The sequence below is a fragment of the Pongo pygmaeus genome, chromosome 13 (genome assembly GCF_028885625.2).
Source record: "Pongo pygmaeus isolate AG05252 chromosome 13, NHGRI_mPonPyg2-v2.0_pri, whole genome shotgun sequence".
Taxonomy (NCBI): Eukaryota; Metazoa; Chordata; class Mammalia; order Primates; family Hominidae; genus Pongo; species Pongo pygmaeus.
Window position 1 is genome coordinate 89,567,848 of NC_072386.2, and position 26,190 is coordinate 89,594,037.

The 26,190-nt window shown below is 42.3% G+C and overlaps 2 protein-coding genes and 1 long non-coding RNA gene across 3 annotated transcripts; 2 read left to right on the top strand and 1 right to left on the bottom strand.

The window, feature by feature from the left end:
- Positions 1 to 2,030: 2,030 nt before the first annotated feature.
- On the bottom strand, positions 2,031 to 6,634 carry ALG2 (ALG2 alpha-1,3/1,6-mannosyltransferase). Its single transcript, XM_054500750.2, has 2 exons — positions 6,232 to 6,634; positions 2,031 to 3,517 (listed from the first exon to the last, which is right to left on the bottom strand). Exons 1-2 carry the CDS (start codon positions 6,577 to 6,579, stop codon positions 2,615 to 2,617), a joined length of 1,251 nt encoding a protein of 416 aa, XP_054356725.1. The 5' UTR covers positions 6,580 to 6,634; the 3' UTR covers positions 2,031 to 2,614.
- A 283-nt stretch (positions 6,635 to 6,917) lies between these two features.
- SEC61B (SEC61 translocon subunit beta) lies at positions 6,918 to 15,166 on the top strand. Its single transcript, XM_054500751.2, has 4 exons — positions 6,918 to 7,049; positions 7,229 to 7,326; positions 12,572 to 12,673; positions 14,890 to 15,166. The coding sequence occupies exons 1-4, from the start codon at positions 7,047 to 7,049 to the stop codon at positions 14,975 to 14,977; spliced, it is 291 nt and encodes a 96-aa protein (XP_054356726.1). The 5' UTR covers positions 6,918 to 7,046; the 3' UTR covers positions 14,978 to 15,166.
- A 3,257-nt stretch (positions 15,167 to 18,423) lies between these two features.
- Positions 18,424 to 25,331, top strand: LOC134737917 (uncharacterized). Its single transcript, XR_010123343.1, has 3 exons — positions 18,424 to 21,079; positions 22,565 to 22,639; positions 25,021 to 25,331. It is a non-coding gene; the product is annotated as an uncharacterized LOC134737917 (long non-coding RNA).
- Positions 25,332 to 26,190: the final 859 nt, after the last annotated feature.

The following is a 26,190-nucleotide window of genomic DNA, read 5'->3' on the forward strand; positions in this document are numbered from 1 at the left end:
AGCTGAGGGGCTCTTTATGGACATGATACTCCCTCTTCCATTGGCCCATTGTGTTTTTATGTGTGTGTGTGTGTGTGTACGTATGAAGGACAAATGATATTTATGTATATCAATGGGGAGGAGACTGAGAAATTCTGGTATGTGCAAAGTCCCGGATGGCTCAGGTAACTAAGGGCCGAATGCTGGCTCAGTTACTTTTCAATTGTGTGTCTTCAGGCAAGTCTTTCACCTCTCTGAGCTTCTGTGTAAGATGGGGGATAATCATACTCACCTCAGAAGACTGATGGGAAGAGGCAAATGGACAGTAAATAGCAAAGTCTGTCTAAACCCAAAGACCTGTACAACTACAACTGCAGTGCTGCAGAGGGAGTTGTACCGAAAAAACATTACACAAAGAATTTGGTTAGGGTGAGGGTAGACTGAAGAATAGTAAAGTGGTCGGACTTTGGAATCAGAGGGCCTTGAGATTCTGTCCATGCTTCAAGGCCGTGGGACACAGGCAAGTTGCTTAACTACATTCATCTAAAAGGGAAGAACACCTACATCTCAGTGAATTGCTGAGGATTAAGCATCTGCTATGTATGTATCTCCTTTCATGCCCTGCACAAAGTAATTACCAGAGTTACTATGGATAAGGCCCCAACAATTCACCTTCAATGTTTCATGCTTCTACTTTCCCTAACTTCAGCTTAGTTTTGGAAGCTGTGAACACTTCTTAAGTGCAAAGTTCCATTGTAAGGTCCAGGAACCAGGAACTAATGGTCAGAAGCTGGAAGCTCATAGCAGGCAGGACTCTATCCCTCCCAGACCTGTGAAATCTTATTGTCACTCACTCGGGCTTAGGACAATGAAGTGAAGCTAAAATCAGGGTCCATGAACCCATGTAGTCAATTTGGAAGGATCTGCATAAAAATGGTCAAATATGCAAATGTTTAGTGCTGCTTAGTAAGGGAAGCACCATGTTATAGGTCACAGTGTGGCCAAGTCTATCTGTGCTAAACTCCATGGTAAGAGCCACCAGGCTTCCTGGAAAGGCTGCATTTCTCAGAAACACATGAACCAAATCATACCTTCTGTACTACCTGGTAAGCTTTCACGATGCCAAAGAAAATGGAATGCAACAGAACTTTTAATCCCATAAAAGACTCAATATATTTGGCACCCTCATTTTATAGTACTCCTTTTTGGTACAGAATCATTTTGCCAAAATACTCCTGTGATACAGATGCACATGATAAACTGTAAAATGGAATTTCACCCAATGAAGAGCCCCAAAAGAACAATATGGTAGTGTAGCATGAACTAACATGCAACTTCTAATTTTCAATATCCCCAAATTGCAAAATACTAACAGCTAATATATATACTACATGCCAAGTATTAAGTACTTTGTAATATTATCATAATCTGTTATAACCGCACTATGAGGAAAGTAGAATAGTACAATTATCTCACTTTGCAGATGAAGAAGGTGAGGTATAGAGATCAATTTACTCAAAATCATATAGGCTGTGAGGCTCTCAAGTCTAGCTCTTAAGAGTTGATAAATGTGGAGCCTTTGGCTAGTAAGCTTTGCTACTTTCGGAAATGACTTTAGCCTTAGAAGTATGTTGAAAACTACTGTTTATGATTTGCTGTTAGATCAACAGGTAAACAGTGAACTATAAGTCAGTGTCATGAAAAGGCTAGAGTATATGGAGGGGCAAGATCACTTCTGGCTTGGGAGGTGGCCAGAGGGTCAAAGAAAGCTTTGCAACAGTGGCATTTGAGCCAGGCCTTGGAAGATAAAAAAACATTTGTGTCCTATACTTAGTAGGAGCTTGGTCAAGACAACACAAATATTAACAAAACTAATGACCTAGATGACATTAACAAATATACCCTAAACAAGATGCACAACACATGTGTGACAATATTCTTGCTTCATTTCAATATCCACTTTACCCTAGTGTTCTGATTTCCAGTTTGGTTGTCATATCCATGTTCGTAACAATATCAAAATAGATTATGGAGACCAAAATCTAATACTGTTTCTTTTTTATGATAAACACCTTTTATTATATCTCAGTGTGCAAAAATACAAATTATCTTAAAAAAATACAGAGCACTCTCGCTATGGATCCAGGCAAAGACATGACAAACAAAAATTCCCTAACAGATGACAGTGAACACTTTGGTGGATTGAATCTGGGAACTACAATAGCCCTGTTCTCATTATATTATAAAGCCAAATTAATCAACTTTGATAATGATACACACTTAAACTATCAAAACCAATTAAGGCACAGTATCATTCAAAATGTATAGACAGAAGAGCAATAATCCCGAGAAAATATAATTAAAATACTCTGCTGAACATGGAATTATACCACATTTGTAACTTAACACTGGCAAAATTTGGAATGATTACAGCATAAAAGACATGGTTTTTCTGAAAAGTGGACAGGGAGGTGTGGTACATAGGAAAGTGACTCACATTCAAGACTCAAGTTTATTTTTTAAAAGATCTCTTCTGCATTAGATTCTAGGTTTCTTTTTTGGTTTCAAAACTGGGTCTACAATCCATAAAAATGACATTAATGAACATAGCATAAAGATCTTAAAAAGAATCTGATTATACCAGCTGTTTGGTAACATATCGGTAGAGCTGTTCTGTAAATGCTTCAGGGGAAAATTTTTCCTTCACTCTGGCTCTTCCAGCCAGGCCCATGGTGACTTTTAAGGAAGGTTCACGGATGAACTTTTCTATCGCTTCTGAGAAGTGCACCGGGTCAGGCTCACACAGAAACCCTGTGACACTATGGTCAATGGACTCCAAGGGTCCACCCGAATTAACAGCAATGACTGGGCACTGCATGTACATGGCTTCCAGAGGGACAATGCCGAAGTGCTCATTGCTTGGTGTGTAAAGCACACACGTGCAGCTGTGGAGGAGGGAGATTTTCTGTTTGTCTGAGAAAGACCTCAAGAAGGTCACATACTGGCCAAGGTCGGACTGTTGGACCATTTTCTTCAATTCCTGATAATGTTCCACATTCTCCAGGACTCTCTCGTCATAACCACCTGCCATGATCAGATGAACCTTCTCCCAATCTTGGGATGTCAATCTTCCACGCAGCTGTACTAGGGCTTCCAGTGCCAAAGTCAGATTTTTCTTCCTTTCGTATCTGTTGATAGAGAGCAGCAGGAATTTTTTCCCCTTGGGGACTAGGTCATCAAGCTTTTCAGGAACAACTGAGTCAAAGCTGGTGACATTTAGAGATGGATAGAGGACATCAGGGTCTATGTGAGACAGGGACTTGAATGTTTCCTTAAAAACAGCAGCTGTGAACTGGCTGTTGACTAAGATGCAGTCTGCCATGCCTGTGGTGTATTCCTCTATCCAGTCAATTGGGGCCCTGTATAGCCGTTTAAGAAAAGAATCTCTCTTGGTGAGAAGCAGATCTGGGAAGTGACAGTAAAATAGGATCTTCTTCCGCCGTCTAGCCAGCCTGAACACTGGGATACAGGCAGACACCTAGCCAAAGCAAAAATCAACAGCGGATAAAGTGGTCAACTCAACTTCAACCAAACCAAAAACACAGACACCCACCCTGTCTGGCTAGTCTGTGGGCTCCTCATGGGCAATGTCTGATTCTGTTTTATTCCCCAAGACTCTCACCCAGTACCATATGCCTCGTGTACAGAAGGCTAGAGACGTTTGCTAGATGTGTGCTAAACATTTAAAGCTTCAAGTCCAGTGGTTTCCTCTTGAATAGTGCTGTCTAATAGAAATCTAGTAATATTAAAAATGTTTTTAAGGGTGAAATTAATTTTAACATATTATTTACCCAAAACATTATCATTTCAAAATGTAATCAATACTAAACAGTATTAATGAGATACTTTATATATACATATATTTCACATTACATCTTCAAAATCGGTTTGTATTTTAACCGTAGCACATCTCAGTTTAGACTAGCCACATTTCAAGTGCTCAACAGCCACATGTGGCTAGTGGCCACCATATTGAACAGTGCCGCTCTAGGATCTTTCTCCTTCTAAGGAACTGAATGAATGAACTATAGTAGTTTAGAGCACAAGCTCTAGATTCAAGACTGCCAGGGTTTGAATCTCAGCTCTACTAACTGTGTGGCCATGATCAAGTAATTTATCCCACTCTGGGCCTTAGTTTCCTCTTCTGTAACATGGTGACAATTATAGTTAAAAAAACCCATATACTGTTTGTGATTATTAAATGCACTGACATATGCAAAACACATGGAGTTTAGCACACAGTATGGGCTCAATAAATATTAAAGCTAGTCATAATTTAGCATGAACTACATGCTGGCATTACTACAGACTTTCTTGTTGGGTAATCTTTACAAGACATTTTAGTCTCAGCTAACTTAACACCTGAAGAAAGTAACTTTAGGGATAATGTGCAATTTATTCAAAGCCACTTAATTAAAGCAGTAGATACAGAACTTGAATCCAAGATGCCTATTTCCAAGCCAATAATTTTTCCTCTACCCACTATAGTCTCAGCTGCCTCATGCCTACTGACATATGCAGGATGTTTGGTAAATGTCCACGTTACTTAAAAAGAAAGCTTCCATGCAAGCAAGGATGATCAAAAGTAACTCAGGAGTCATAATTAAAGAAACACAAATACAAATGTGATGCCATCTGCACCTATCAGTTTGGCAAAGATTAAAATGGTTAATATCCAAGGCGGACAAAAGCATGGAGTTAAGAGACTCTATCATACATTGTGGAGGAGTAAAGTAACAGCCTCCTTGGTAGACAAACTTGGCAGTAGCTATTGATATTTAAAATGAACAACTCTTAGACCCACCAACTTTAGGAATTTCCTCAAAGGACATATTTGCAGAAGTACAAAAATATAAAAAAAAAAAAAAGAAGTAAAAGGATGTTCATTACAACACTGATCTATTCACAAAAAACTAGTCACAATATTAGTGTCCTCTAAGGAGAATGTTTAATTATGACACACTTAAACAAAAGTGGATTTTCTGGCCACTATTAAAAATGAAGTGAATCTCTAATACTGATACATAAGAATGTCCCGGCTGGGCGCGGTGGCTCATGCCTGTAATTCCAGCACTTTGGGAGGCCGAAGTGGGCGGATTACCAGGTCAGGAGTTCGAGACCAGCTTCGCCAACATGGTGAAACCCCATCTCTACTAAAAATAGAAAAAATTAGCCGGGCGTGGGGCGCGCGCCTGTAATCCCAGCTACTCCGGAGGCGGAGGTTGCAGTGAGCCGAGATCGCATCACTGCACTCCAGCATGGGAGACACAGCGAGACTCCGTCTCAAAATAAATAAATAAATAAATTTTTGCTGAAAAAGAAGATGCCTAATAGTAGGTATGTCATAATATCAATTATGTACCAATAAGAAGATATAAATATACCTATGAAAAGACACAGGCTGGTGTCACCACAACTTCTGAAAAAATACAACAGAAACTTAACGGTGGCTATCTTCTGGGAGTAGAATAGGACGGGGCTTTTAGGTTACATCCTTCTATACTACTGAATTTTTAGTCGAGTAAATGTTACTTTTTAAAGTCATCTTTTTTAGAATGGGAAAAATGCATGAAAGAAAGTGTCAAGAATAGCTATAGGGCAGATCTAGGTGGACATTATTTACCAAGGTAAAAAGCTTGAACTTTTCTCCAAAAACCAATGGGGAGCCATGTACAAGTTTTAATAGGGGCATGATATATTCAGCTTGGCGTTTTTAACGCATGACACTGCTGAGGACGGTGTGGCCTGGCTCCGAACACAAGGACAGTGGGATGCAAATGGCCTGAAAGGAGAGTCAACAAAAATAACAGGTAAGAGGGAAGACAACACGCGAGTTACTCATTAGTAAAAGGCGACTGAAGCTGACTTCGAATACCAGCGTTTCTCAGAGAGAGCCCCAAAGACTATCTGCATCCGAATCACCCTATGACCCAATTAAAATGCAGATTTCTGGGCCCCAACTCAGGGCTCCTGGATGAAAACTTCCTGGAGGATGGAACCCTAGCAATCTGCAACTTTAAATGGGCCCACACTAAAGTTAGAGAACCACAGGCTCGCTCACAGCCCTGACTTCTCCAGGTCAGTTCCGATCTTTCCGAACCGCAGACAGCGAAGGTCTTCTCTCAGGAGTCATGCCCGCGGCCGCCCCCGGGGAGGTCCGCACTCGCGCAGCCTGCCCCGCGGCCGCCTCACCTGGTCGCACACGACCACGTCGAACTCCTCGTCTGCGAGGAACAGCACGTAGAGCGCCAGGAAGACCATGCGCACGTAGGCGCAGACGGCGGCGCCGCGGCCGCCCCAGCCCAGGCCTCGCGGCAGCCAGTCCCCGGCACAGTGCACCGGTAGCTCGCGGCTCTCGGCGAAACAGTGGCCCGGGTCGTAGTGCGCTGTCCAGATCTTCACGCTACACCCGCGCGCCTGCAGCGCCAAAGCCGCGTCCAACACCAACCGCTCAGCACCGCCCACACCCAGGTCTGGGTGCAGGAACAGCACCGACGGCTTGGAAACCGGGTCCAGTTCTCGGCCCTGCTCCTCCGCCATGGCCCTGGAGCCGCAACTGCACCCCGCACCCTGAGGGGTCTTCTACGCAAGCTCCGCCCCCGTAGCGCCTAGCTGCCCACTGCGGACCGACCCCGCCCTGCCGTACGTGCGTCAGTTAGGCCACATCAGCGCAGATCTGTGAGGGTCTAGTAACTGCCTGAGAAAATAGCTTGTCTGACCCCGGTTATATTTTTCCTTCGGTAGGGATTGGACGCTCTGAAGGACGTTGTGATCCAAAGGAAGGAGGCCGGAGGTCTCTACTTCCCATACAGCAGGTAACTAAGTTGTCTGTAGCAGACTATCTACAGGCATATCGTGAGACGACCCAGACGTCCCTGGAGTCAGAGAGGGCCTTGCCTGCAAGTCCGGGGGCGGGGCCTGAGCCAGTCTCGCCAGCTGCCGGTCATTCGGCGTCTCTGCAACTTTCTATCCGTCCGCGTCAGCTCCTTGCCACCCTCATCTCCAGCATGGTATGGCGGCCCTTCCATGATCCCCGCCTCTCCCAGGAGCTCTGACTCCTCCTGCTTTGCGCCGTGCTTTTCCTCTGTAGCTCCCTTGCTTCCCCCAGCCTCGGGTGTGGGTGTCTAGGCCGGGGTTCTGGGGCAGGCCTGCCGCGCTCACTCGTCTGTCTGCTTGTCTCCCTCTACAGCCTGGTCCGACCCCCAGTGGCACTAACGTGGGATCCTCAGGGCGCTCTCCCAGCAAAGCAGTGGCCGCCCGGGCGGCGGGATCCACTGTCCGGCAGAGGTAAGGAACCCTGCAGTTGGTTCGCTTCCAGACTCGGAGATAGGGTCCAGGAACTCGCCGGTTCTGGGGTGGAGACCCTAGCATATAAAGATTGACAAGGACAAAATGAGCTTCTAGTGACGTGGCCGTGGGAGTAGTTAAAGGCCTTTTGGGAGGAAGGCGACATTTTTTTTCTCGTTGCTCAGTTTAGGGCACCACTCTTAAAAAAGGAAAGTTAAACTGGAATAGAGTCAGAGATAACTTTGAGAAAACCGATGTCATTAAACTGGTGTCTCTGGACCTGAGGTTTGCACTCACATTTCCATCTGGAAGCCCCATAAGCAATCTGTCCTACAGATAACTCGTCCTACACAAAACTTAGTCTCTTTTCAGCTCAGCGCTCTCACTCTCAATTATATCTCCTTACTTCCATATGGCACTGTTGTACACTCATTTACTCAGAGCCAGAAACGTCAGCGTCATCTTGGATTTTTCTTATGCTCTCTCTCTCTCTAGTCATATGCCAGACTTTAAACTCTACTTGAAAGCCTTCTCATAAGCTCTTTCCTTTTCCCTTCCTACTGCCCTGCATTTGCTACTTAACCCTTCTCTTCAGGCTGTTTGCTTTCCCATCCATCGTTCACTCTGCTGTTACTCTTCTGCATAGTTTCTGTTACTTTCTTGTTGCTGAACTAATAAAAAAAAAAAAAAAAAAAGCCAGGGGGATACCAAAGCTCTTAGTGGTCATTTCAGCCTAACCTTTCTTTTTCCTTTTTTTTTTTTTTGAGACGGAGTCTCACTCTGTCGCCCAGGCTGGAGTGCAGTGGCACGATCACGGCTCACTGCAACCTCCGCCTCCAGAGTTCAAGCGATTCTCCTGCCTCAGCCTCCTGAGTAGCTGGGACTACAGGCACATGCCACCACACCCAGCTAATTTTTTGTATTTTTAGTAGAGACGGGGTTTCACCGTGTTAGCCAGGATGGTCTCCATCTGCTGACCTTGTGATCCTCCCGTCTCTGCCTCCCAAAGTGCTGGAATTACAGGCGTGAGCCGCCGCGCCCGGCCTTCAGCCTAATCTTTCTTTGCTGTCCTATGATCCAGCACTCGTGAACTCATTACTGTTTTCTGAGTTCACAAACTTTCTCCCTCATCTCAAGGCAAATTTCTACTTACTTTCCAAGACTAAGCTCAGGGATTATTTCCTCTTGAGGCCTTCTCTGACTGTAAGCAGCAGTAGCTACTAGTTTTCCCTTTTGCTCCCATAGCATTTTGTTCATATCATCATAAGACCAGTGATGTTTCCATATTTATCTCCTTCATTAGACTTTAACAGAGAACCTGCTCAAGTCATTTCTATCCCCGGTACCCACCATAAGGCATGACACAATAAATAATGACTGAAGGAAGGAATCAAGCAACCACGTTGTTTTGGGATTTTTGAAGAACTAGTGGGGTTTTATCTAGGGAGGAAAAAATCTTGAACACATGCATGGAAACTTCTGAAGGATGTGAAGAGGGATGTGACATTTGCTGGCTGCAATAGGTAAATCTAAAACTGATTATTTGAACTTACATGAAATATTTCACATCAGAACAAAGACATTCTAATAGAACTGGCAGAAACGTAAAATTATCCTGAATGATTTTGAGTTCCCTGTCATTGGGATGTTCATGAGGAGTGTATCAGGCTGTGGTTTAACTTATATGGGCTTCGAGTGCTGTCCCCTTCCCACCCTGGGTTTTAGAGATTTTTCGTGCAGGAATGGAAAACATGTCCTGTGGGTGGGGTTCCTTGGGAATGGTTCTGCTTAATGAGACTTGGTAATACTGTGGCAGGGAAGTTTGGCCGTCTGAGAATTTGTAAAGAAATAAAAGAAAAAGCACATATTTATCAAATGTACATATGATAATGAAATAATTTATTTAATAGTAAAAATGAAATAACTGATGCACAAGTGAAATGGAGAACTTAAACATTTGAAGACAGACAGATGCAGTTTTTAAAGTAGTGGGTGTTGGTGTCATCTTTTAGGATTCAGTGTGATAGAGCAAGTGTAACTAGAAAGACCATGGTTGTATGTATTGAGAGACCTGACAGTGTTTCCTTCTAGCATTTTGCTAGTGATTAAGTATCATTTCGTGAGTATAATGTAATAAGTATTGGTTATTTAAGAATATCTTTGCTTTATAAGTCTTTGAGAAAACATTGGAAGTTAATGATTCATAATAGTGCTTTGGATTATGTTTTCTGTAGAGTTGCATTCTCCATGCTTGATGAAGTAATAGATACTACCTTGGAGGAGAAATGTTATTAAATTTAAGCTCAGGCCGGAGTTGGTGTTCTTGCTCTCCTAAATACAATATAAAAGGAACTTACTGTGAGGAGCAATAATGCTTTATAAACTGTAAAGGTGTGAAGTGCCACATAGTATTCTAGCAGGATTAATGGGAATCAGGGATATTAAGATGGCGGAATAGCCACCAATGTATAGACATCAAGGTATTGAGGTCTACTACATGCCCAATGCTGTTTCATCTCCGAAGATGGGTCTGTGAACAAGATAGGCAAGGTTTGTGCTCATGAACCTTATATTCCAGTGTGGGAGATCAAAAGCAAGGAAAATAAGACAATGTAATTTCAGGCAATAAGGGCTATGAAGATAAATAAAGCTGGGTGGGGGATAGAGAGTGGTGGGGATAGGGCGAAGGTAGGTAGTTGTTTTAGATAGGGTGTTCACAGTAGGTAATACCTGAGTAGATACCTGAAAGAAGCAAGAGAGCAAATCACACAATGGTTTGGGGACGAATAGGCCTCCTAGGCAAAAGGAGTGGGTAAGTATGAAGATTCTGAGGTCAATGAGGTTGGCTTTGAGGAGCAGACAGAAGCACCATGTTAGAACCAAGTGTGTAACTGGTTAGTTATGAAAACCATTGTGTTGAGGTATAGAAGGGAGAGGCAGTTATACAGTGGCCAGAAAGAAAGGGTAAAATAGCCCCCAAATACAAATTTGAGAGATTCAGTGTGTTTTATTAACCTTTACCTAGCTACCCCTAGGGAATGGGAGGCATTTTGAGTACACTTTAGTATTTCTAGGGGCTCTGCTATGTTCCATGCGCCAGCAGAAATAAGAAATCTTAAGAGAAGCCAGCCTGACTCCTCTGGGGCTCCTGTAATTCCAGGAAACTTTGAAGTCAGGAACTGGAGGTGGGATATTGTGGGAATAGTAGGAAGTGCATGCGTCCAAGTCCTGGCTCAGTCCATGACTATAATATGTTCACACTGGGTTTATCTTCTAGCTTAAAATCCTTTTCAGTGAACAAGGAGGAAGATTTGAGCTGCATACCCCACAGATGAAGTGACATATATCTGTGTGTGTGAAACCTTTTCTAAGGGCGTGAATCTTTCTGTAAATCCCTGTACAGTTATGTTTTGCCATTTACAATCAGTTTTCCCATAGAAATGGTCACACAATGAAGTTTTAAGTTCCCAAGCTACCACGTAGCCCATAATTAATGTGTCTGAAGTATAATCCTTGTAGTACAATAGACCCAAATCGTGGTTTGGCACTGATTGCTTTCAGAGTTCTGGCATGAACACAGCTCTTCCTGTTAGAACCAGGACTGCACTCTCCCACTCCATCATGTAGCAGGGCAGGCTCCCTGTGCTGTAGACAGTGCTTCCTGCGTTCAGAGTGTGGAGTAAAGACCGTGGTTGGGTAAAGTGGGCATGAGGACCAGAATGGGGAGGAAAGCAAGAAGAGATGGTAGGGATAGGGTTTTCACTTCTCTTCTTTTCCCTATATGCCCTTCCCTTTTTCAAAAATCCAGAATCATCAGCCCACAGATACTGGAATGAGATTTTGAGGGAGGGTGTACTGGGATTTGATGCTGAATGGTGCAGGCAGCAATGAGACAGGCTTCCCCTCTCCTCCCCACTAGGACTTCTGAGTTGGTGATACATGGGCTGAAGAAAATTGCTTGTGACTTCTCACCACTTGCCCCTTACCCCCATATTGTACCACTCCAACGTGGGGCACGATGAGCAGCTGGGGTTGGGGAAGTACTGCATGGAAGGGTAGTTGCTGGGTGGGGTTCCCCGGTGACTGAGGGCTTCTCCCAAAGAGGAGAGAAGGGATTCCTTGGGCCTATTCCTGGTCAGCAGAGTCCTAAGTGCTGCTAGGTTGCTTCTGTCTGCCAGGGCTGCGTGTATTACACAGTGTATCTTACAAGCCTTGATCCCCTTGTGAGAGACACGTTTTGGTTGGGTGTTCCCTGCATTTTTTTACATTCTACCTCTCTGTGCAAGATCTGTGATCACTATATTAAAATAGTGAAAACACGGCCAGGTGCAGTGGCTTGCACCTGTAATCCCAGCACTTTGGGAGGCCAAAGCAGGCAGATCATGAGGTCAGGAGTTCAAGACCAGCCTGGCCAGTATGGTGAAACCCCGTCTCTATTAAAAATACAAAAATTAGCCGGGCATGGTGGCGCACACCTGTAATCCCAGCTAAGCAGGAGGCTGAGGCAGAAGAATCGCTTGAACCCAGGAGGTGGAGGTTGCAGTGAGCAGAAATTGTACTACTGCACTCCAGCCTGGGCAACAGAGTGAAACTCTGTCTCAAAAAAAAAAAAAAAAAAAAACTAGTGACAACACATAACAAAGTAATTTTTTATAAAGTGTATACTCTATCTTGGGACCTGGATATAATTAAAGCTTAAAGTTTTTGTCTCTTTGCAGTAAATATACTAATTTTAAAATACATCTTTTAAAGTAGCCATTTTAAGATCAGCTTGTATGGATTCAGGGCATTTTAAAACAGGGATTTATTATTTGGCTTCATGAAAAATGCACATGAGGAGAAAGTGAAATGCTTTGTCCACATGAGACAGCTGGATGTTTTGGGCATGCAGATGGGCTCCAGGGTCAGAGCTAGGTTCACGTCCCAGCTCAGCCACCTGTTGGCTGCAGGGTCTTAGGTATTTTGCTTAACCTTTTCTGAGACCAATTTGCCTCATTTATAAAATAGAAAAATCGTGACTGCTTTTCAGGGTTATTGTATGCATTGGCATCAGGTAGGCACTTAGTTCATTGTGGTTATCATGATCAAAGGAGTAAAAGCAGGAATTTGGGTGGATTCTAGCAAAGAAAGTTTTTTTTTTTTTTTTTTTTTGGTTCCTTAACAGTGTACTAATGGTAGCATATGTTATAATGCTATTCTAAGAATTTCCAGAAAAGGCCATTTGTAACATTTTCCTCTCTTTCAGGAAAAATGCCAGCTGTGGGACAAGGAGTGCAGGCCGCACAACCTCGGCAGGCACCGGGGGGATGTGGCGATTCTACACAGAAGATTCACCTGGGCTCAAAGTGTAAGTCTTAGGAACAGTCCTTGTGTTTCTGTCCAGTGGCAGCAGAGCAGCAGTGGCAGCGCTCTGTCTCTGTCACCAGTAGCGTTTGCCTTGATGAGATTTACTGTACACAACAGCCTTATTTGTGCCAGGCGGACTGGGTTTGGTTTGCCTGTTTATCAACCGATTAGGCAGTGTAGGGCCAGGAATGACATCTCTTCATGGAGTGAGAGAAAGGAAAGGAAGTTCTTCATGGAGCTATGTCAAAATAAATGAGAACAGAGAGAACTGGAGGGAAAACTGCTTAATTAGATGAAATTGCTCTTCATTTGGTGTTCTTGCCCCGTACTGAGAAATAGGAGTAATCATTTGAATAGGAATTGGGTGATTTTTCAAAGTTCTCCTGAAGGCATAAGCTGATATTATTACAACCTGATGGAGGTTTTCCCATTAGGCTATGTTACCAGGAGTTCCTTGGCCTCTTTGCCTTTGGTGGGTGGTGAGTAGATTCAGGAGGGTGAACATGTAATACCACTTTCCAAGTTCTTAGGCCTTGGAGTGCTCATTAGGTGATGGGAAATGGGTGTCCAGGGACCCCTGTCCCCATGCCTTGCTCAGGGTTTCTGGTACTGTGTGGCAGATCTGATCCCACAGATTTCTGTTAGGTTCCAGAACACCACTGCCTACAACTGTTTCCTGACTAAACTTGGTGGATGAGGATTCGAAATAATAACAGCAACTCTCATTTACATAGCACTTTGTACTTTGCAAAGAACTTTCAATGTCTGTTGTCTAGTTTGATCTGCCCAGCAATCCAGTGAAGTGAGAGATGTTACCATTTTGTAGATGAGGACCTCAGGTTCAGAGAGGCAAAGTGACATGCTCAAAGACACACAACAAGAGGTGGAACTGGATATTCTGATTAAGTCCTATGCTCTTTGCATATTGTCCATCTGGTTAAAAAAAAAAAAAAAAAAGACAAAATTGAATTAATTTGGATTAGTTTTAATTAATTTGACCAGCACCTTGACTTGGATCACAAATTTAGTTTACAAAGCCTTCCCTGGAATTCTTGTTTTCTCTTATATTGGAGACTTATATGATAATGTAAGAATATATCTAGGAAGTAATTCTTGGGGTTGGGGATATGTGAGGTGGGGGTATCCTGACTACCAACCTTTTGGTCTTTGGTGGAGGTAGTTTGAGTATTTCGGAGAGAATTTTTTTTTTTTTCTCCTTTAGCGACAGGATTTTGCTCTGTCACCCAGGCTGGAGTGCAGTGGCATGATCATAGCTCATTGTAGTCTTGAATTCCTGGGCTCAAGTGATCTTTACTCTAGGAGACAAAATTGGATAAATTTGGATTAATTAGTCCTGAGTAGTTGGGACTACAAGTGCGCACTACCATGCCTGGCTAATTTTTTGTACAAGCAGAATCTCACTGTGTTGCCCAGGCTGGTTTCTAACTCTTGGCCTCAGCCTCTCAAAGTGCTGGGATTATAGGCATGAGACACTGTACCCAGCCTCAGAGAGAACCTTTGAAGCCCCTTGCTCTTCAGGGGACTCATTTTAAACCCTTCTCAAGAAGGTTGTCTTTTAATTTTTAATTTTTATGGGTATACAGGTGTATATATTTATGGGTTATGTGAGATATTTTGATACAGGCATACAATGTGTAATAATCACATCAGGGTGCATGGGGTACCCCATTACCTTAAGCATTTATCCTTTGTGTTATAAACAATCCAATTATACTGTTAGTTATTTTACAATATACAATTAAATTATTTTTTACTATAGTCACGTTGGTGTGCTAGCAAATACTAGGTCTTATTCAGAAGGTTGTCTTTAAATAAATCTTAATTTGAAAAAAAAAAGTTTGGTAATTGGTTCATTGAAAGAGTTTTCTTTTTTTATTTGAGGAGACAACAAATACATGAAATTAGATTAATGTCTCCAAGACATCAGATCATTTCATTTGTATATATTTTGGTATGTTTTACTAAAAGTTAAGGACTTGTCCTTTTTAAACACAATTGCAGTGCCGTCATCACACCCTCAAAAGTATCTACAACAATAATTTTAGGAATATTTTAAAATGATACAAATAATGTTTCTGGATGAAACTTGAGTGCTGCCCACCTTACCTCTACTTTTCCCCTAGGCAATCTTTAGTATTGCAGATCTAATAATATATTATTACTAAAAGTAAGCATGCTTTCTCTTCTTATTTCTAGTGGCCCTGTTCCAGTATTGGTTATGAGTCTTCTGTTCATCGCTTCTGTATTTATGTTGCACATTTGGGGCAAGTACACTCGTTCGTAGATTCAGTTACATCCATCTGTCATCTGAAGAAGGAGGAAAAAACCCAACATTTCTTGGACCAAAAGTATAGTGACTGTCTGTTCATGAGAGAAATTTTCTGTAAGCTTGCTGTTTTACAGGGGATTTATCAATAATTGATTTTGAGGAATCAGTTTTTTTCTATGGCTAATAAACTTTTAAATTCACTTATACTGAGTCTGATCGTTGATGCCTCACTGCTAGGGCCCTTAGTCTTTCTGCCTTTAGATTTGTAAGTAAATATGTAGAAAATATGTCTGGTGAATATTGAGTTTTTTGTTGGATTGACAGTTCCTCACATGACCATGTGGTTATTCAAGTCCAAGATTCTGTAATTGCCTTTGGCTTGTTTTCTTTTAGGTATTTCTGTCCTGGTGATTGTCCTTTTGGGTGTTCTGTGGTTATCAAGGAGTGTGTCTCTGACTCCATCAGACAGATCTGTGTCCAAAGGAAGCTAGTACTTAGGAGAACAATCAAACAAGAAACCAGAAATCTTGGATGAAATGTTGGCGCACTCTGTTCTTTGTCTTTAATAGGGCCATAGATTATATTTTGCCTCTTCTTTCTCAGTTCTTAATTTTATGAGTGTAGACCAGGGATTTCCATTCATCTACCTCTTATTGTTAAACCCATTTTGAGATAATTCATTTGATAAATTGGATTTCTCAAAATTTGGTAAGACTTATCTAATCAGAGTGAGATACTAGCATTTCTACACTGAGTTGATATAATTCTAACCAGAAATAAAACTTAAGTTTCACTTAGCTTATGTTGCCATACTGGGTATAAATATTCAGTTTCTGGTACACCCTAGGAAATACTGAGCATTGCTCAAAGGTAGCATACTCCAGCCAGAACTCCAAGCCAGAATTTCTGACAAGAGAGGGCATTCCCTGGGAAGTGTCCTAGTTGTCCAACAGAGTCACAATATGATAAAGAGGTATATTACTAATAGTTAAGAAAAAGCAGATAATTTTAAAAACATCTTTTTCATACACTAAGCCTATTTTTGAGAAAAAGTCTGAACAGTTAAGCAGTTTCTTAAGTGTTCTTTAAAATCCTAGCTGTAAAGTACTTTTAGATTCAAAGTGTCAGATTTAAATGATGAGAATATGTATCTTTAAAAAAGATTTCCTAGGGAAATATATTGGTAAGTGAGCTCTTGTAAATTCTAACAAATGGTATTTTATTGGGAAAAAATTGATGGGAAACTGGTTTTCTTGGATCCTGTGAGTTGCTTATTACATGAAACAGGTGTCTTCATTTTTGAAATGCAGGGAAAAATGTCTCAATTTCATTCGGAAGAAATTAAAGATGATAGTACCCATACTGGATTTTTTCCCTGATACCAAGTTTGATGGTACCAATTATAGCTAAAAATTATGCCTTTAATTTGGAAAAGAAATCTGTCCCTCTGTCGAGAGGGGCCTTTTCCTGTGGGGGAGATGCTGCAGTCACATGAGGGAGCTGTTTGGTTGTGAGGGGTGCATTCTCTTTGCTGCACCCATCATGGTCTCTAGTGGACTACTAGCTGAAAGTCACTGAATTTTCTGAGCTAGTGATTTATAAGATGCTGGTTTCAGTGGCAGAACAGGGAGATGCTTCATTCAGCAGAAGGAAGAGAAGGAAAATGGGGGGTTGGGCATAAAGATGTACAACATCTATTATGTAGCTGCTTTGGGCTCTGATGATACAATGCTCATACATAGCTGAGAATCATGGTGTCCAATCTGTTCCTTTTTGTTTGTTTGTTTAATTGTAAAATACACATCATAGAATTTACCATCTGAACCAGTTTTAAGTATATAATTCAGTGATATTAAGTACATTCATAGTGTGCAGCCGTCACCAAACTGAAACTCCACGAATTAAACAATAACTCCTTCTTCCTGCCCCAGTCCATATGGACCTCATATAAGTGGGATCACGTAGTATTTGTGTTTTTGTGACTGGCTTGTTTCACTTAGCATAATGTCCTCAAGATTGATCCAAGCTGTAGTGTATGTTAGAATTTCCTTTCTAAAGACTGAACAATAATATTATGTGTCTATACTACATTTTGTATTCCTTTCTCTTTAAGGTATTCTCTTTAATAGATATTCCTAGAGTGTTGTTTCCTGAGCTTTAGGGGATACGGATCTATAGTAAGTCTGAAAGCCTAACTAATTAAATCTCTACCTTGGCCCAACAGATCCTCAGTCTCCCTTGAGCATGGACTATAATTCTAACCATTTCTGAAGGATGCATACGCTAGCATATGCTGAGTAGAAGCTCTAAGTCATTAACGAAAACTGGAAAAATGAGTTACATTATAACTGCAGTTTGGGTCGAGCCTGTTAAGTCATTGGGGAAAAAATATGTTAGAGAAAAGGCCCAGTGAGTCCCTGAAACTAGTAGGGATTAGAAAGAGTAGGGTCTCTGGGCCCTAATATTACCTTAGACATGTTGCAGGGAGACAGTGGATGAGGATAGCATCTGTGCCTGGGAGAAGCTAAATACGTTGTAGCTTCTGTTTTCACACCTGTCCTCATCAGTGTTTTCTTCCAGGTGCCAGTGTCCCCACAGAAAGAATTGAAAAAGATGTTCTGAAATCATGCAAATGTTGGCATCAAGTTAAAATAGATGAAAATGCCTACAAAGCTGGATTCATTCAACAGAAAATACTGTCAAGCATGTGGAGCTCCTATGTGCAGAGAGCCATGCTCTTGATTCTCATAAAGATGACCCTTGGTAGCTCCGGAGCCATTGTTCTTTTCAAATGCCAGAGGAGGGCCAGAACCAAGTTTGTTTGATTCTTTGGGTGCACCTTCTAAACTTAGCATATCTACTTTACTCCATCTTCTGTGATTGGAAGTGTTCCTGATGTGGGTTCAACTGCTGGCCCTAAAACATAAGCAATTGTGTGATCTTGGGCAACTCACTTCTCTGGATCTCACTTTTCCTATGCATAAATGAGTATAGGTGTGATAATTCCCAATAGATAAGAGATTTGACGAGAGAAACCTGTAAGAATGCTGCGTTAACTAGCTAATGTAGGGGAAGCTAAAGATCACCTCTACCATCTTAGTTCTTCAGTGGGATCTTCAGCTGGGTCTGGAATCAAATTGATACAAGACAAATTAACAGGAGGAAAGCATGCACATTGTATTAATTTTTACATTGTACATGGGGACCCTCACAAGAGAGTAAAGACCCTAGGAAATAGCCAAGGGAGAAAACTCTTACAGGTTTTAGACAAAGAACAATAAATTTGTGAAGAAATGACAGGGCAAAGGGATTTGAGAGGGGGGCAGTAAATTCTAGGGAAGTCACCAGGAGATATATGGGGTGGAGGGTTGTAGAGATAGTGGAAGATAAGGGTTTCTTCAATAAGTTTATTTGTACAGGTTCATTGCAGCAGCAATGCTCAGGGCCTGATATTTTCTCACCTTGGTATGGGGAAGGCATCCTCCTCAAAGGATCTTTTATGGTTTGCTACATGTAGGAAAGTACAGGTCAGATAACCCTTTCCACAACTACAGTTGTTTAAGTGCTTACAGTTCCTTAAATAATCAGTATATCAAATCGGCATATTTTGGGGTAGATCATCCTTAACTCCTTGACTAACAGTTAACAAGTGCTTATTTGCAACAATTTTAGAGATACGGTTTTTTTATTTAATCAGCAATCTAATGAGGAGTTGCTCTTTGCCCCATTTTACACAGGAGGAAACTGAAGCTTAAGCCACTCAGCTGATAAGCAGAAGACCTGGGATTTCACTGCAGATCTTTGACTGACCTACTAGAGTTACGTAGATGGGATTCTTAAGTATTTGGGGTGAGGGAAGGGTGTCACAACAATAGAGCTTGAAAGGTAGTGCCTTTAAAAATAACAGTCCCAAGAATGTGCCCCACTATTGTTTGATGTAATTCAAGCCTTAAATAGCTTTAGTTTGAGGTTTTAGATTCTGCAGAAGGAATTGGTTTTTGTATTTCAGTCCTTCTGAGCTTTGTTCATTCTATGGAGCTCCTGCAGTTATAGAGAAAGCATAGTGTTTAGGCATCAGCAGACATTTACTGAGCACTGTGTGCCATGCCCTTTTATTGGGGTTTTAGAAATGACCTGGCAAGGTCATTAGCTTAAATGGACTGGGCATTTGTATACTAGGATCCTATTCCTATCTGGGGCTACAAATTAGAAATGGCTATGTGATTATGGAAAAACCAGTAGGGAGCCCTCTCAAACCCCCCTGCCATTGGTGAAATCAAAGTCAGGACCACAGTTTAAGAACTAGTATGCTCATGGTGCATGGGCTGTGGTGCCAGGGATTGCAAAACTGGCACTGTCCCCAGGAAATCCATACTGTATGATCGCTTGTCCAACAGAGGAAAAGCAGAGAATCCTGAGATGTCCTAGCTGGAAGGGCTGCGAGTTCACTGGGTTTTCTCCATTGTATGACAGAGGAGACAGGCCCAGAGAGGGGAAGGGACTTGCCTGAGATTGTGCAGCAGGTTTGTAGCAGAACAGAGGCCAGAACCAGTCTTTCCTGTTTCCAGACCAGGGCTTCTTCCCAGTACTGCACTATGAACCCAATTTTGAGCCTGTGCATAAGCCTGTTGACCTCTCTAGAGGGTAGGCTCTGGAAGTAGGTAAACTAAGTGGTAGGCTTTGAATAGTGGGCATTGTTAATCAAAGGGGAAGGAGTGAAGACAGCAAGGCTAGCTAGTAAAAATAAAATCAACTATGTTAAGCAACTTTAGGAGAAAGTCAAGTTCATGAGACTTTATAGAGACAAAACAGGAAGAAGCAGCTAGCAGAACTGCAGTGTTTTGCATTTTTGTGACCACAAATGTTAGGTGAGCCCGGAACACAGTGAAATTGACCAAGTAGGGTTAAGGTTTGAGTAAGGGCTAAACTGTTGAAATGCTATTCCTGGTCACTCTGGCAACTGGGTCTCTTTCCCATGCTGAAGGCATTAAAATAAGATAAAACATGCAAATGCACCAGATCAGAATCAAAGGTGTAGTCATACAAAGTCTGGATTGCTCCATTTTAAGGAAAGGTCTAGAAGTTTATGCCTCAGAAAGCAAATGAAGACATGAGGGGAAGAATTTGAATTACATATATGAAGATTAAATTAGTCCTGCAAACTTGCATACTCATTTTTCTTCCCATTGACTCTGGTCACACGCATCGTAGATAATGAATCATGTAGTTGCGTGCTCTATTGTCTTTCCTGTTCTACTCAATAATACAGTTGCCAGTAAGAAAACATGCTCATTCTTCTAGGGATCTATCTAAATTGGTCTGGGTTGTAGAATATAGAGCAACTTGCTGCTTAGATGAGTGGTTCCCAAAGTTTAACATGCATCAGGGGCACCTGGAAGGAATCGGCAGCTGCTACATAGCAGATTTTGAGAACACTCAACTGGGAGTCTCCACTCCCTAAAGCAGGAGCCCAAAGCAGAAATCACAATGTTGGGCCAGGGTCACTGGGCATATACTTTATTCTAGGCCCATCACCCAAACAGGTGTGTTAAATTTGTCCCCCTTTCTCTTCTTTGAAGTTGTAACCATGGTACTATTTGTTTTGCGTTGTCTGCACTGTGTCTGGGGAAGTACACCTTTTTGTGTGTGTACTAGCACCTGCTGGGATGCACAGTCATAGCTGTAGAGCTGGAAGGCCTTGAGAGACCACAGAGCCCTTCATTCCGTTCTTTTTTGCATAGCAGTGCCTCTTTTTATAGAGGATGTATTAGGCTGTTCTCGCACTGCTATAAAGAAATACCTGAGACTGTGTGATATGGTTTGGGTCTGTGTCCCTGCCCAAATCTCATGTCAAATTGTAACCCCCAGTGTTGGAAGTGGGGCCTGGTGGGAGGTGATTAGATCCTGGGGGCAGATTTCCCCTTTGGTGTTCTTGTGGTAGTAAATTATTGTGAGATCTGGTTCTTTAAAAGTGTATGGCACCTCCCTGCCTCTCTCTTCCTTCTGCTCAGGCCATGTAAGAAGTACCTGCTTCCCCTTTGCCTTCTGCCGTGATTCTAAGTTTCCTGAGGCCTCTCCAGCCATGCTTCCTGTACAGCCTGTGGAACTGTGAGTGAGGTAAACTTTTTTTTTTTTTTACAAATTAGCCAGTCTTAGGTATTTCTTTATAGCAATACGAGAAACCACACCCATGCTCTAACCACCTCTCACCAGGTTCCACCTCCAACATTGGGGATTGCATTTCAATATGAGATTTGGGCAGGGACACTATATAGATATCCAAGCTATATCAGAAGACATGCTACCTGAGCTCAAGCAATCCTCCTGCCTCAGCCTCCTGAGTAGGTGGGGCTACAGGTGTGAACACCATGCCTGGCTAACTTTTTTTGTTTTTTGTAGAGGTAGGATCTCAAATTCCTGGCCTCAAGTGATCCCCCTGCCTTGGCCTTCCAAAGTTCTGGGATTATAGGTGTGAACCACCGTGCCTGGCTTAAAACAATTTTCTGGTGACTGATTATGCTTTCCAGATATCTTACTCTTGAGAAATGTGGTACCCCACATTTGAAACACAAGCATTTTGGCTCACTAGAAGGATATATCCTCCATTGTAAATAAAAAGTTGGCCCCTTTATGCATGAGGCAAGCGTTGTTTCTGTTTAGATTGGTCTGGATGTAGTCATCTCGAGTTGTTCATCTCCAGGTGAACTGAGAAAAATCCAGTGTTCTGATGTGAGACACCAAGAGGACCTTGGCTGATGGTAAATTTTTAGCAGGGAATCTGGTAGTGACCAGTTTGCTTAGCAGAGCTGATGGCATTCACATCACCATGTATAGAACTTGGACCAGTGAAGGCACAGCCAGCTGGGATTTGCTGTTATACATAGCAGCTTAGGGAGCCAGATTCTAGTGATCACTTATGTGTATTCTTTCATTCCCGGAATGAACTCCACTTGGTCATTGTGCTGAAAAGAGTTATGATAGCCAGCCAGACCCTGCTATTTCTAGAATGGTCTGTTTGCAAGGTTGGCCCTTGGCTGGTGTCTGAAAACTTGGCATTTGAATCATTCCCTAACTGATAAGGCTGATTGGGCTGATTGACAATCTGGTTTATCCAGTACACCAGCTTTCCTTCTGAGGAAGGGAATTCCTCTGAGAGTCTGGAATTTTGGTAGTTGCCAGGCAGAAGAGGCCCATGTGGCTAGCCACCAACAAAAAAACCTTGGGTGCTGAGTCTCTAACAGGCTTCCTGGCAGAAACATTATTGCATTGATTGTTGCTGGAGAAAGGAACTTGCTTGCAGTGTCCCTTACAGAAGGGAGAGAATATAGGAAGACTGTGCATGGATTTCTTCATTCCACCCATGTCTTTTTCCTCTGGTGATTCTGTTGTGTCCTGATACGGTTTGGCTGTGTCCCCACCCAAATTTTATCTTGAATTGTAACTCCCACAATTCCTGTGTGTCATGGGAGGAACCCAGTGGGAGGTGATTGAATTATGGGGGCAGGTCTTTCCTGCGCTGTTCTCATGATAGTGAATGAGTCTCATGAAATCTGATGGTTTTAAAAACAGGAGTTTCCCTGAACAAGCTCTCTTTGCCTGCAGCCACCCATGTAAGACGTGACTTATTCCTCCTTGCCTTCCGCCATGATTGTGAGGCCTCCCTAGCCATTCAGAACTGTAAGTTCATTAAACTTCTTTTTCTTCCCAGTCTCAGGTGTGTCATTATCAGCAGCATGAAAACAGACTAATACATGTCATTTCCCTGTAATGATCCTTAACTGTGAGGACGATTATAGATTGAAACCTGAGTCATTCTAGAAAATCATTGAATATGTGGTGGTCTTGGGGACCTCCAAAAAAGTCATGATGTATTATTTTTAATGTGCTACTGGATTGTGTTTGCTAATATTTTCTTTATCAATATTCTTAACTTCAATTCACCTTTATCAAACTTTTACTGAAAGCTTTTCCAACATTCACATTGTTCTAGATATCTTGACATATAGCAACTTCTGTACTCTTTTGAGGAATTCATGACAACTTCTTTTACAGGTGAGAAAACTGTTGCCCACAGAGTTGGAGTGACTCACACAAAGTTCTATAGCTACTGACTGTATGGCAGAGAGGGGAGCCAGGGCTCTCTGCCTCCCAGTTAAGGTGACCATTCTGGTTTGCCCTGGATTGAGGGGTTTTCTCCAGGCTGAGGGGTTTCCTGGGACATGGGACTTTGAGTACTAAAACCGAGATAGTCCTGGACAAATCAGGACTGTTGGTCACCCTACTTAAGTCTACAGCTTTAAAAAAAAAATACTTTATCCAAGTGGATGCTTCTATTTTCATAAAAGAAAGCTTGTCCCCATTAGGATTTGGGCATATTTAGACACAAATTGGAAGTGCCAGACACCTGGTCTTTCAAGGAGAACAATTTCCAAATTCCTTTTCTGAGTGCCATACATTCTGCATCTCCCAACCTGGTTTGCTTTGTGCTTGGCTCTTTGCTCTTCTCCACCAAGCGCCCCCTCCCCCAGCTCTGCCCACCACATTTTTCAACATTACTGGTTTTAATTTCCTTTACCATCCCCTTTGCAAAAACTTCTTTCCTGATTTAATTACTATTTCTCTTAATTCAATTTTATGCTCTTGATTGTCGTTAAACTCCTAAAGTTGTTTCTCCAAAGAATTTAATGGCTAGGCCCTGTGCTTAGAGATTAATTGTGGTCATTTTGCTTTCAAGCACAGGTACTATCTTACTTCTCTTCAATTATCTTTGGAAGAAAGGAAAGTGACCATCCTTCTTCCCAGGGCTGCTTTGAGAACAAACACTGCTGGGGGCTGCCTTTTGAGAGAGAGAGAAAGCCAGGCCTCTTAAATTTATCTTCCACCTTCTACTGACTCTAATCTCAGCATCTGTGAATAGCCAGAGAACCTCAGGCTCCTCAGGTGGGCTCAGGCCATGAATGGATTGTAGGAGGGGCTCTAAAAACAGCAGCCCAGCCTTGAGAGAGGGTGGCTTTCTGCCAGGAGGGATTTGCACAGTGAAGAGGGGGAACAAGGGCTGGCTCTAGCCTCAAACATCCTGCCTGGCCAAGGTCCCCCAGAGGAACTAAGCCTGTGACTCAAAGGAAAAAGGAATACTTTTGGTTAGAATTTCCCTTCCCTGGAATGTCCCTTTTGGGGATAAACCTACTCCTGAGCATCTTTCTCATGTTCACAGTACAGTAGCTAAAAGGATTTGACCTTTGAGTCTTCTCCCTGCAGCCCACAAACTCTTGATTTTCCCACCTCTGTCACCCCTGGATCTCCTGTTTTCCTGTACAGATCCTTGACAAACAGTGGCCAGAGGTAGGGGAACAATTTCAGGCTGGAGCTCTGGCAAGCTCCCTTTATGATCCAGTTGTGTAACTCTGCCCCTGTGTGGGTGAAGCACCCCTGAAAGGTAGAAAGCACAGGCTCTCGGGGGGCCTTAGACCCTGCCTGGCACTTAATGAGCCATGTGATCTCGTGGCTCAGCTGCCTGTGAACCTCAGTTCCCTGGTCTGTGGATAATCAGATATAGAACCATATAGAAGGGATGCGGGGCTGACTTTTATTTCATTTGAGGGTTAAATGAAAGAATTGAAGTATTCAGCACAGTTTCCTGGCACATAAGCCTTGAATAACAAATATTATCAACAATTGAGTAGCATTTGGTCCTACATCAGTCATAGAATCTTCAACTTTTAGGACTGAAAAGGAAACTGAAGTCCCGTAGGCCAGCCTTCCCTTCCCACTCCCAATTTGATTATGAAATCCTCTATTCAGCCTTTGACTTTGCTAGAAGACCTTTTGTGATGGGGCAGCTCACAGCTCTTGGGGAATCCCTGCCTTCTTTGGGCCACTCTGTAAATGTCAAGGAAGAGCTCTATGTACATGTGTAATGTATTTAAACTGCTTTCCAGTTGCAGGGAACAGGAAGACTTTCCCTATTCCCTATTCAGGTACAATAATGTAGGCTGCTAGGGAACAAGATCGAACAATTGGAGAATGCTTTTGTGGCTAACTCAGTGACGTACTTGCAGGTGAGGGTTCCACACTCCAGAGTCTCCCTTTATCTAGTTCTTGGGAGTCTAGTGCAGCTGAAGATGAGGTACTGCGGATGAAGAGGAAGACAAGGTACTGTGGATGAAGAGAAACCCAGATAATCCAGGCACATTTTATAGACAAGGCCTCAACGACCCCAAAGGAACCTTTGAAATCACCCTTTTCCTGGGTTCATGACGACTTGTAAATGATACCATCCATCCCTGCTTATTCATACTTATTAAATACCAGAATAAAGAGATTAGAGCTCACGAGGGGCTTCCTCCCCATCACTCTGGGGCTACTTGGCTGCGTTTATGATGAGAAGGCTCTGGGTGTTTAATAAAGTATCTGATATGTCTAATAAAATCCTCCCATGGCCATGCTGATGTTATTATAATAGCTTCATGTCACATGCTCTTGTGCTATTGAGCCAGTACCAGAACATATTTTAAATTCTTATTATGTCTATTTAATTTTTATTTAAAGGAAATTATTTTCAAGGTTTAAAGCAGGTACTGAGGTACCTAGGTGTGAAGATCTAGAAATGTGCTGTAATATTTATCAAAATAGTAATGGAGTGATTAAGGATAGTATAGGAATAAGCAACTGTGCATTCGTGGCTCATCTAGTTATAGATCTGTACTGTTCCCCTAAGAACTGCAATTTGTGAAATAATGGCTTCTCATTGTTATGCCACATCTATTTATAAAAAGCTGAGTTTATTCTCAGTGCTCAATAGTTTTTTTTTTTTTTTTTTTTTTTTTTTTTTGAGACAGAGTCTCCCTCTGTTGCCCAGGCTGGAGCACAGTGGTGCAATCTCGGTTCACTGCAACCTCCACCTCCCCGGTTCAAGCAATTCTCATGTCTCAGCTTCCTGAATAGCTAGGATTATAGGTGTGAGCCACTACGCCAGGCCTCAGTGCTTAATAGATTTTATCTTACTTTGATGATATATTTTATATAAGCTTCTGGAAGGTTAGAGCAGGATTGGACCTTAGAACTTAATTGGACCAATTCCTTCCGACAGTAATGACAAAATTGAGGCCCAGAGAGGGGAAGGAATTTGCCCAAGGTCACGCACATAGTAAAGGCAGAACTGGGATTCAAGCCTAGATTTTTACACTTCATGCTCTTGCTACCATAATAAGAAGCGCTTAAAATACCTA